This window comes from Capsicum annuum, chromosome 1 (assembly GCF_002878395.1).
Source record: "Capsicum annuum cultivar UCD-10X-F1 chromosome 1, UCD10Xv1.1, whole genome shotgun sequence".
Classification (NCBI taxonomy): domain Eukaryota; kingdom Viridiplantae; phylum Streptophyta; class Magnoliopsida; order Solanales; family Solanaceae; genus Capsicum; species Capsicum annuum.
The window spans coordinates 115585978-115598805 of NC_061111.1; the positions used below are offsets into that span (position 1 = coordinate 115585978).

A 12828-nucleotide genomic window follows, 5' to 3' on the forward strand; every position below is an offset into this window, starting at 1 on the left:
GGAAAAAGTCAAAACATCATTTAGCAAAAACATACAAATATTAATAAAAATCTTCGACATACCAGTTTAACATCACTTCTCAAGAGTGTCAATTCATTATCTAAGCTAGAATTACTACAATCTTGTTTACTGGTGCTAGGCAAATCAACATAGTGCACAACCGCATCCACAGGTTTGAAATTAGGTAATTGAAGGATTGTTTTTCAAGAACCATCGGCGTAATGTTACTCAACACAACCTGCACATATAAAACAACACTTGACATTTAAGAAACACATAACAATTTAATAAAACATATATAAATTACATTTTAAAACAACGATATACCAGCTTTTGTCTAATAACAAAAAATGCAGACTTGACCTCCTTATATGTTGGTCTATACTTTACAAACCAATTCAGTATACGTGGCATACCATCGCCCACTCTGTTAGCAAGATGGCCAGCAATATAAGGACAACACTCATAAAACCACCACTGAAATGCAAGAGGAAAACCAGCACAACGATACATAAATTTTCGCTGATAAACCTTAGACTTCATCGACTCCAACATCAGACGAAAATATAATTTTTCCAAGGAAATGTTTCATAGTTCCCAGATTCAACTAATAAGAAATTATTCTTAGTTATAACATCACTATACGTGATAGAAAAAAGAAAGGAATAAATGAAGAACAAAATAGAAATTTGTAAAGCATCTTCATCACATTGCCACTTTTTGTCCATGAAACACTCTTCTAATTCAAGCTCTGTGACCTTGGACTTTCTTGGAAAATACAACTCCGTCAGCTTACTTTCTTTAGTAACAACAAACTCATTATTGTAATTTCCAGTACATTTTAAGCTGCTAATTATAGCAAACTCTTGTAAGCCGAACCATAACCTAGTGTTATTCACTTTAATCCATATTTCATCATCTCTCTCACAAATAAGTTTCCTAAGCAACATTTCATGGATAAGTTGATTTTGAGAAAAAACACTTGGTAAAGATAAGAAATACCCAAAGCAACTATTCTTAAACAAATCAAGTTACTTCTTATCCAACTTAGATTTTAAGGCAGTCACAATACCACAGTTTGTGTGCACGCTGAGCTGACACTTATAATGATCAGATGGACCAAGAAACAAATCCCAAACCTGCAATAAGTAAGTGTACTTTTAGGTATAAATATTTCAAAAAGCTATATATATTACGCATACAATATTCATTACAACAGTGTTTCTAATTTTACACAGTTTCAATCTAAATATTCAAATTATACACAGTTCTTATACAATGCTGATACACAAATAGTTATACAACCACTTTACACTAAATTTCACAAAATCACTACCCAATATATTTCATATACAACGCTGACACATATTATATACAACAATAACACACATATTTCAAGCACACAAAAATTCTACACAAAAAGTGAACATCTATCAGACATAATTAATACAGAGAAAACACAAATAATGTACCTCAAAATCAGTTAATTTGGGTATTTTTCTCTTCCAAGGAGCTTTTTTACTTTTCCTTTTGGATGATTGAGTATCATCTTCTCCATCATTTGATCGATTCCTTTTTTTCCTTTTTTTTGGGAGGAACAATAGTATCTCCTTCATCATTCACACATATCTTCTCCTTTCCTTTAGATGACTTACCAGAATATTCACCATTTTTTGAATCACTGTTTTTTTTTTTTGCAAATAACAACAAGATCAGAATTATCACTCACATCTGTATGTTTCTTTTTTTTTCAGCTGATTTTTGTTGTTTCGCCATTGATGGATCACCTACTAATTTACCTTGAGACCTAGTAATTCGACTAGGAATAGCATGAACATTCTTCAAATCCTTCAATTGAACATCACGATTTGTGAAATCTTCAAAATCATCATCACTAACAACGAAATTAAGATCATATCTTATGCTTTTACCAGCTAATTTCGTATTAATATTAACCTTTTTCTTGATTTTCATCACTGTAAACGTCTGAAAACCCTAATCGGAAAGTGCACTCGAAAAGATAACTGCAGGTACAAGTTAATGCTTTTTTTTTCGGCAAAAAGGACAACTGAAAACTTTTCACCTTTAGCGCGTGCCTTATTAAAATAAAGGGCTAATAAATGACATTTAAATCATCCAAAATATTACTTTTATCCAAAACGTGAAACGTGAGCCATTATTGGTCATTATTTTTTCAAAGGTGATACGTGGTATCCTTTTCCCTAAAATAAAATACTATTCTATCCGTTTAGGTTTACTTGTCCTCTATTAATTTACTACATACCTCAAGAATAATAAAGAGTAGAGATAATTTTATCAACACTCTGAATACATTAAATTTAATGATTTGAAAATCCATTAGATACAAATGCTAGTATTTAATAACAATTGTAAAATGGATACAAAATAATAATTTATTTATTAATTTTTTAAATTAAATAGTACTCCCTCCGTTTAAAAAAGAATGACTTATTTTGACTTGACACAACGTTTAAGAAAATAAAGAAGACTTTTGATTATTGTGACCTTAAATTAAAACTATGTCAAATATACCAAAATGCTCTTTAATCTTGTGGTTTTAAATATATCATATGAAAATTTGAAATTAAAGTACTGCCAAAAAAGAAAAGGTCATTTTTTTTAAATAAATTAAAAAGAAAAGTAGATCATTATTTTTAAAATGGTCATTTTTCTTAAATGAATTAAAAAGAAAAGTAGATCATTGTTTTTAAAATGGAGCGTGAAAGTATCATTGCTATTTTTAGTATGGCCAAGAAGTAAAGATGGATAGCTTTAAGTAATTGAGAAAATTTGATGCTATCCAAAATCATTAATGAAAGTGAATCCTTGTTCGTCATTTGCTAACAAGTTGCAATATCACGTTATTGTTATCACCCAATTAATTGTCGGCGAAAAAGCAATTATAAAAATTGTGACTACATATTAACAGTTCTTTCATTTACTTGTTCCACTTTCCACATTGGTACCTTCATTTCAATTAATTAATAGAAGACAAAGGGTAACTCCCAAATTTCTAAACCCTACTTTTTTTTTTCGCTTATACATATCGAAATTCACTAAATTAAGCTATCGATTTCTCATATTTTTGTGTATTTTATGGTGTTTCCTGTTTCTATTTTCTGTTCTTTTACTATTTGGTGTTTTTGATATTATCGATTGTGTTTTGTACTTCCATTAAATATTTTTTAGACTGATTTTGTGCTGAGCCATTGCTCTATACGAAACAACCTCTCTACCTCACCTCTAATGTAGAAGGTAGAGATACGGTTTGTGTATACCCTACGCGCCACATACTTTAGTGGAACTGCACCGGGTATGTTGTTGTTGTTGTCCTCTGTTTGTTGATTTTGGTTGTGAAACTTTGATTTTTTTTAATTATTGTTATTATTTTTTTGGTGATAAAGTTGTTCTATCATTTTGATTCACTTCAGTTAGCAATTTTCACTCAACTCTGAACAATTAAGGGGGTGTTTGACCGTGAAAAATTGTGTTTACTTGAACAAAAAGTAGTTTTTATTTTCAACGTGAAACATGATATTTTCAAATTGGAGTTGTTTGAATTTTTATGAATAATTTGACGTGAAAAAGTGAAAATAACTTTTTGGTGTTTTTCAAATTCCTTAAAATTCCAGGAGTTAAATTTTTGAATTTTATAGCCAAACATGAACTCCGGAGAAAAGTAAAAAATTTCATGGCAAACACCCCCCTAAGGAAGCTTTCTTATCAGATTGTGTCAAGGTATTAGTACCGGCTTATTTTGAATCCTAAAATCTTGAATAAAGTATTGATTATAACAGCAGAAGCAGTGGTCAATTAAACGGCTAATGATTGCTTCGGAACTGTAAATGGCAATGCTTGTTGAGTAGTTGTCATGGGGGTGCAATGGAATTTGGTGGCTGCCTGTTCAACTCCGTTTGAACAATAAGGGGTCGTTTGGTAGAGTGTATTAGAAAACTAATGTATGCATTAGTTTAATGTGTATTATTAATACCTTGTTTGGTATACTTTTGTACCTTATGTATAACTAATGCTTGCATTAGTTATATACTCTATTGTGTATTAAGGTGTGTATTATTAATACCTCAAAATCTATGGTATTAGCAATGCAATGGATCCAATACATGCATTAACATAATTAAAGACACTGTTATCCCTCAAAAAAAATTTCACATTCTTTCTAACATATATATGGAGGATATTTTTGTAAAAAAAAAATTTTTTTTTAAGAAATTATTTAATTTTTATTATTTTTAATACATCAAACCAAACACTGCATAAGAAAAACACAAATATAACTAATGTAAGCATATCTAACACAAACATTACTAACACACCATATTTTGCATTATTCTTATACACTCTACCAAACGACTCCTAAAGGAACTGATTCAAAGGATTCATATAGTCGATTCTATCTATATGATATTTGGATGCCATGTGGACTTCTGAAGCCAGTAACCTGCGTGATGGTGTGCACCTCGGCCAATTCCACGGGATTCTTGGCATCTCCCACCAGCAACAAGTACTAGTAACTCTGTCCGCTAAAACTAGGCCAGATGGAAGAAATCGCCAATTGTTTTTTTGTCTCGGTTCAGATTCGAACTTGAGACCTCATATTTCTTAACCCACTTCATTGACAACTAGGCTACGCCCTTGAGTTTTATATAGTTACAGTTAAATTTATAATTTCTCTCATGCTTTTTCTTTGTGATGGATTTATCAGTTCAATACAACATTTTCATATGGTGTACTTTATTTCTGTACTGCGTCTGTGTGCTTGCACTAGTACTCCTTGTGGTATGCTTCTTTTCATTTTCTATGTGCTTCTCTGTGGATCATAATGTTATCCTTGATGTTCATGGTTTGTTTTTATCAGCAAAGATATGGGTCGTGGAGTAAGCAGTGGAGGAGGACAGAGTTCATTAGGATACTTATTTGGGGATGGTGAGGCCCCAATACCAACCAAAACAAATCCCCAGGCTGTTCAAAGTGAAGCTCAGCCAATAAATAAGGAGCCATCTTCAAAACCTGTTGTTGCTGCTCCTCCTGCTGATGCTACTAAGCAGATTCCAGCAGGTATTCAGAGTATCAGGGCTGATGGTCAAAACACCGGCAACTTTATCACGGTATGTACTTGTGCACAATTATTCTAATGTATTCTGAAATGAAAAATTCATTGCTATTCTTTAGTGGAGAGGTTTTTTCATTGGAAAGTAAAAGGGAATAGGGAAGGACTTGGAGCACAAATAGTATGCATTTTCCTGTAGTAAATATAAGGTATCCAGTAATGCAGACAATTACCAATAACAATTAAGCTAAGGTGAAATTAAGACATCTTCACAAGTCCACACTTTATAATAAATATATATCTTCGAGGTAGTGTTTATCTAATAGTTTGTTCCATCAGGCCTTTGGGAAACTAGACGCGCTTAAAGGCAGTACTTTTTTCACGGAGTTGAGGCGTTTAACCAAAGCTTCAACAAGTGATTTTGGGTAGTAGCATAATTTTTTTTTTTTTGGCTCCATGTAGGAAGCAACATTTTGCAGCTTTTCCTTGGAAAGAAAAAAAAATTCAGGACAAAATTGCCTAACAAGAGTTTATAATTGCGAAACTATTCCTCACCATATGTTACAACAACAACCCAGTATATTCCTCAACATATGTTGGATGATGTATTTTGACACATGTAAGTCTTTAGTTTAGAACTAAGAAATGATATAAAAAGTAAGAAATAATATAACTGCATAATATAATAATTGAGTAGTGATAGAAGGAAGGACAGTAAAAGTGAAGTAATGGTATACTACGTCCAATGCTGGTACTTTTAGTTTTATATTGATTATGATATAAAATTGAAGAGCTTAATTAAAACTTTTGTTAAATATTTAAATCATTTATATTTAACTATTACTAATCATAAAGGGAATCTATGTCCTTTTTCATAGTTGGACACTTAAAAGTACTTTCAGAAAAGATTTGTCAAATGCACGTTCTCTGTCTAATAACTAACAAAAATGCTTTTCAAATGAATTCGCCAAAACTGAACATGCTAGTATACTTCTCCTAGAATCTTTATATAACATTTGACAAAAATGATATGAAAATAAGCAAAGTTTAGAAGCTAGGCCAAAATGGTTAGGAAAGGATCACATTTGAGGTATGACCAGATTGACATTTGAACTCAAATTTTGTATCACCTACTTCCGCACGACGTATTTAGTACCTATTTCCTCGGAGGCATTTGCTTATGATAATAGACAATTATAAGGTTTGAGTAGTCCCTCATCACTGTTTTGTTAAACCTGTGCATTACTAAGTTTTCGAGGTCGCTTATGTGACTAGATAGAGATACTATCTGTTAGCGAGGATTAACTATGTTAAACAAATGTGACTCTTGATGTTCATCCATCTGCTGAAATGCGTGGGCCTAGCTGGCTTTAAATTCAACAATGCTTCAATATCTATGATAGAGATGGAGTGATCGCATCATAAATTATATAAGATCTATACCAGGAGTGTTATCCATTTTTGTAGGATTGATTTAATTATCAAATTTGACCCCGTTTATATTTCGTTATTTTTTGTTTCATTTATTTTAAAAGAAAGAAACTAAAGAGGGGAAGGCACATATCAACAACATATGTATTACTTTGTGGTAAAAAATTTAGATATAAGAAAATCTATAGACTAAGGCTTTTCTGCTTATTTTACCTTTGTAGTTTGTACTTGTAAGTTTATACACAGATATACAACATATGTATAACTTTGTGGTCAAGAATTTCAAGGCACAGATTGTATGATTGCTTTAGTTGCTGTTTGTTTCCTTATGGAACTTTAGAACAACTTTATTAGTTTTTCCCCTTTGTACCATCGGTGGGTCCATAAGCCCATTTGATATTTCCTTTCACGGACCAGCCAATTCTCCATTGTAGTTTCAGTAACAGTTGACCTGCTGGTGCAGGTTGAATTTTAACTCAACAGGCACTACATTGACCCATGTTGGACCCAATATATTGTGGAGTCGGTTTGGGTTTAACCCGTTGGGTCAAACATATGAATGGATCAAAATGCAAACTGCGTATACTAGGGCAAGTTACATGTTACATTTTATTGGTTGATTTTGCCACCTCTACATAACATAAATGGAATTGTGAATTTCTGAATAACTAACAATTGGTTAGTGCAGAAAAAAAACCATAAAGTCTAGTCTTTCATGCTGATTACACGGTACATCCTCATTGAAATTTTAAAGATTAATTGCACTGAAGTGCAAGTGGAGTAGCATTCTGGTTTATTTCAGATAAGAAGGTCCAATAGATAGGATTCATGCTTAGTTTTCTTGGAGTAAATTTCCTGAATGGTCACCTCATGATTGAGAAATTGCCTACAAATTACACTTTTGTTTTATTTAGGACAAGAATATCATCCAACTTTTTTTATTTTCCTTAAAATATACTTAACACCTCAAAATCTTTCTCTTTTCTACTTGGAATGTCATGTCATAATTTTTTTTTAAATTTTTTTTGATAAATGTACAACTTATCAAATTAATTTAACTAAAGTTTTATCCTAATTCTTTTTTTTAAAAAAATTACACATGACTTATTAATTATTGAAGATTAATTTAATTACACCAAAAGCTTGAGTTATTTTATTTGATATGTATTCTTCAAAGTTTCTTTTATTTACTTATTTATTTCACCATTTAATAATATTTTTAATGGTACAATAATTTTTTCGTCATTTATTTTATAAACTAAAAATTCTTAAAATGTAAAAGAAATAAAACGATGAATTTCATATTTTAGACATTAAGTTTGTTATTTCTATTAGAATAAAATTCCCTTTTTTGAATGAAAGAAAAGTATTTAGTCTTAAAACAAATTAAATTTTTTAAGAAACATTAACAAAATGATCCCTTGTTCAATACTGTTACAAATGAATTTTTAAAATGCCACTCAATCAATTATTGTTTGCTTTTCATGGATTTTGAATGAAGCACGAGTATAAATTAGCGTTTAATTGTATAAAAAAATAAAATATAAATATAATGGTTACAGAAAAAAAGTGAAGAAACTAAATTAAAAAAAATATTTTTTAAAAAACTTTGATGTCTTATCTTACGGATTTACTTGATTTATTTATGGGTAATTACTTGTGAAAAATCTACAAGAAAAAAAATCATTTTTTTCTCTATATATTTATCAAAAATTATCTTGCATAAAATTTGTAAGTAATCTATGTTCAAATTAAATTTTCCAGGTATAAAATACATATTCAAATTTTCTTATTGAATTTTGTTTGGCAATAAAAAAGGCCGTAGGTTTGTCATCGATGTTTTTAAATAACAAATTATATTCTTTTATTCTCTATTACTCTATATTTAAAGGTAATATAATGTCTTTGGATTATATTAATTCGAAAATTCTTTTGTATAATCCAAAAAAGTGTATTTTATTCTTTTATTTTAATATAGATAATAAAATTAATGTCTAAAACATGAAATCCGTTGTTTTTATTTTTTTTACATTTTAAGAATCTTTAATATATAAAATAAATGACAAAAGAAATTAAATGAGTACCAATTCTTATAAGTACTTGAATTTTAAATATTATTAAGTGGTGAAATAAATAAGTAAATAAAAGAAACTTTGAAAAGTGCATATCATATAAAACAATTCAAGCTTTTGGTATAACTAAATTAATCTTCAATGATAAATATATCATGTGTATTTTTTTAAAAAAAAGAATTAGGATAAAACTTTGGTTAAATAAGTTTGATAAGTTAAATAGATCTATTTATCAAAAAAAGAGATAAATTTTAATTACATGTCATTTCAAGCAGGATAGAGAAAGTTTTTGAGGTGTTAAGTATATTTTAAGAACGGAAAAGGCTCAAAAATACTCCTGAACTGTTTGAAATAGCTCAAAAATGCCCTTCGTTAGATTTTTGGCTCAAAAATAGCCCTACGTTAAATATTTGGCTCAAAAATACCCCTTCCTTTAATGGAATTCGGAAAAAGATCAAAAATACCCCTGAACTATCTGAAATGGGTCAAAAATACCCCTCTGTTAAATATTTAGCTCAAAAATACTCCTCCCTTAACGAAATTAAATTATTTCTATTATTTCGTTAATCTATATAAAGTTCATCATTTAATTTATATTTCGTTAATTTCTTTAAGTGAATTTATATTTCATTAATTTTGTTAATTTATATTTCGTTAATTTCTTTAAAGATTAAAAAGATATAAAGTGAAAATACCCTTTTAGAATAAATGTATGTTTATTTTCCAAATCAAATTCAACAATTTATATTATAATTCAAATACTTTTTTTCATTATCTTATTTTTAAAATTAAAAAAATACTTTTATGTAAAAGAATTGAAGTATTAGGGTTAAAAAGTTAAAAGTTAGGGTTTAATTCAATCGAAATAATTTAATTTCATTAAGGAGGGGTAGTTTTGAGCCAAATATTTAACAGAGAGGTATTTAACGAAATTAAATTATTTCGATTATTTCGTTAATTTATATAAAGTTCATCATTTAATTTATATTTCGGTAATTTCTTTAAGTGAAAATTTATATTTCGTTAATTTCTTTAAATATTAAAAAGATGTAAAGTGAAAATACCTTTTTAGAATAAATATATGTTTATTTTTCAAATCAAATTCAACCAATTTATATTATAATTCAAATACTTTTTTTCATTATTTTATTTTAAAATTAAAAAAATACTTTTATGTAAAAAAATTAAAGTATTAGGATTAAAAGGTTAAAGTTAGGGTTTAATTCAATCGAAATAATTTAATTTCGTTAAGGGGAGGGTATTTTTGAACCAAATATTTAACAGAGGGGTATTTAACGAAATTAAATTATTTTGATTATTTCGTTAATTTCTTTAAGTGAAAATTTTTATTTCATTAATTTCGTTAATTTCTTTAAAGATTAAAAAAATGTAAAGTGAAAATACCTTTTTAGAATAAATGTATGTTTATTTTTCAAATCAAATTTAACCAATTTATATTAAAATTCAAATATTTTTTTTCATTATCTTATTTTGAAAATTTTAAAAATACGTTTATGTAAAAAAATTAAAGTATTAGGGTTAAAAAGTTAAAGTTAAGGTGTAATTCAATCGAAATAATTTAATTTCGTTAAGGGAAGGGGTATTTTTGAGCCAAATATTTAACAGATAGGGTATTTTTGATTCTTTTTCGAATTCCGTTAGAGGGGTATTTTTGGGCCAAGTATTTAATGGAGGGGTATTTTTGAGCCAAAAATATAATGAGAGGTATTTTTTAGCTATTTCAGATAGTTCAGGGATATTTTTGAGCCTTTTCCGTTTTAAGAAAAATAGGAAGAGTTGGATGATATTCTTGTCCTAAATGAAACAATAGTGATATTTGTAAGCAATTTTTCAAACATGGGTGACCATTCAAGAAATTTACTCATTTTCTTGTGATCTGTTGATGTTGTTAGATCCTTAGGGTTCATGATGTTGGATGAATGGCGCTGGGTTTTGATTGACCCAGAATAGGGTGAATTACGGTCTATTTTCCTTAGGTTGCATAATCAATTGACCAAGTTTTTTTTTTACCAATTATGCTTCTAGTTGTCTTATTTCTGAGTTTTAAAAAAAAACATTAATTTATCAAATTCTTAAAATTAACATAACATAGCATTAACTACGGCTTCTTAAACTAGCTAGCATTATTTCAAATCTTCAATAAAGTCAATAATTTTTGATTGTAGTTATTGTAATTGCAAGTCGTCGATTGCTGATGATTACTAATGGCTGGTAAGAGTGTTATCTAACTATTGCTGGATGCTTTCCTTTTTATTTGGAAGCTGTTTGCAAACAAATATATAAAAAGATATTCAGAAAGAAAAAAGATCTAACTTATACAAATTCAAACAAACAAAAAAAATGTTAATACTACAATTTATCGTATGAAAATGGGGTTAAAAATTTGACCTTGTTGATCTGGTTGACAATCTGATCCATGAAATTTATATATAGTGGATGGTACATTGGATTTATATCTTGCTACTTGTTGAGTCCAACAATGAAATGAGGATAAGATATTGAACATATATCATCATTTTGTATTTTGAGTTCTTGGACACATTGCGACCAAATGATGAATTATTTGTGGACAGAGGTCTGTGTGGATCTTATGTCGCAGCTATTTGCAATGGTTTCACTCAATGTGTTTTGGGTTATCATACATTGATAAGGTGCAGCAAACTCCTTTGACATATCTCTCATGTTGCGACTTCTTAAGGAATTATCGAGGATACAAGTTCTTTGGTTAGAAACACTATTTGCTTTTCTCTATTGAATTACGACTAAGTAATTCTTTGTTGGAGAGATCTTTTTCTTGCTTTTATTGTCAATATCATTTGTTAGGGAAAATTATGGTTTCAACTAGGGTTATTGGCTTATTGTAGGACCGGCCATCTACCAAAGTCCATGCAGCTCCTGGTGGTGGATCTTCTCTGGGGTATCTCTTTGGTGGTGGCAGCAGCTGATAAAGAACTTGGAATCACCTATTGTTGTTTTATTATTTCTTATACCTCACCTCGTCTTTTAACTATCTTGTCAATGTAATTGTGAGTATTGCAGAATGTCGTGTTGTTTTATGTTTCCTACCTGATGGGTGAGTTTTTAGAGCCAAAGGATAAGTGGTTCAGTTGCACAGCCTTCTGTCCATAATCGCAGTTGACCGCCATGATATTCCAAATTACTCTCCTTGTTATATGTGGCTTTCAATTTCTTGTTGCCTAAATACAGTACTCTAATTATACTATGGTTCGATGGGAAGTGAATAAAAATATACTTTTTAAGTTTACAAAATTTTGCTTCATAGGATATTAATTTCATTGAAAAGACAACTTTACTTGATAAGAACTTAATATTACGATGTGTAAGCTATAGCATGAGGTGCCCAATCCAAAACTATGTTCATACATATGAAAATGCAACGAAGGATTTTGGTTTATTATTAGGAATTTTAGGTTTTTATTGGATAATGGGGAGTTTTGAATTTTCGAATTTAGGGATTTATTCGAAATATTTAATAACTTGAGAATAAAAAAATTGTATATTCATATTCTTAAAATGAGCAGGAGAAATAGATGAAACAAAAAATTAGAACCTGTTGTGAATTGGATGTCACAATGTCTAAACAAATGGGCTACAAGTAGCAGTCAACGTACGCTTGATTTTCAAAATTTTCAGCCCCCGCCATAGCATGCGAGTGGCCTGTGTATACAGCTTCCTCTTTGTATTGACATACCAAGAATGATTACTAAAGTTCCTCTTTGAATCAACATACCAAGAATGAGTACAAAAGAAAAAAGAAATAAAGTACTGTTGTTTACTATTTTCTTTTAGTTATATTTTAGATGCTTAATTTTATGACACGTTATCAGCACGAGATTGTCATCTTGAGCAAATACTTTTAAAGGTAATAAATGTGAGAGTTCAGTTTTCTTAAAATAATGTTAATTTATCTAAACGTAAATTTTTATCTTAGATATATCGAATAAAACCTACATGTTTTGGATATTTAATGTCGAAACTCATTTGGATGGGATGAGTCTGACAGATATCATCAAAGATAAAAATCAGACGTCAAATTAAGATCATGTCAAAGCTATGATATTTCTCCTTCATCATCTCGATGAGGGCTTAAAAATGGAATATCTCACCATTAAGGATCTTCATAGGCACGTTATGAATGGACTCATTTAAGATCACAAGATTTTAAAATTACAACTACATATAACTGTGTCATGT

The 12828-nt window shown here is 29.5% G+C and overlaps 1 protein-coding gene across 4 annotated transcripts; it reads left to right on the plus strand.

The window, feature by feature from the left end:
- The first annotated feature begins 2743 nt into the window (after positions 1-2743).
- On the plus strand, positions 2744-11883 carry LOC107876498 (protein SPIRAL1-like 1). 4 transcript variants are annotated; one of them, XM_016723410.2, is made up of 4 exons: positions 2819-3019; positions 4898-5147; positions 11187-11337; positions 11478-11883. In XM_016723410.2, exons 2-4 carry the CDS (start codon positions 4905-4907, stop codon positions 11618-11620), a joined length of 537 nt encoding a protein of 178 aa, XP_016578896.1. In that variant the 5' UTR covers positions 2819-3019; positions 4898-4904; the 3' UTR covers positions 11621-11883. The 4 variants fall into 4 exon arrangements, with proteins under 4 accessions (XP_016578913.1, XP_016578896.1, XP_047262964.1 ...); XM_016723422.2 differs by lacking the exon at positions 2819-3019 and adding an exon at positions 3090-3334; XM_016723427.2 differs by lacking the exon at positions 11187-11337 and having other exon boundaries at positions 2744-3019.
- The last annotated feature ends 945 nt before the right edge of the window (positions 11884-12828 follow it).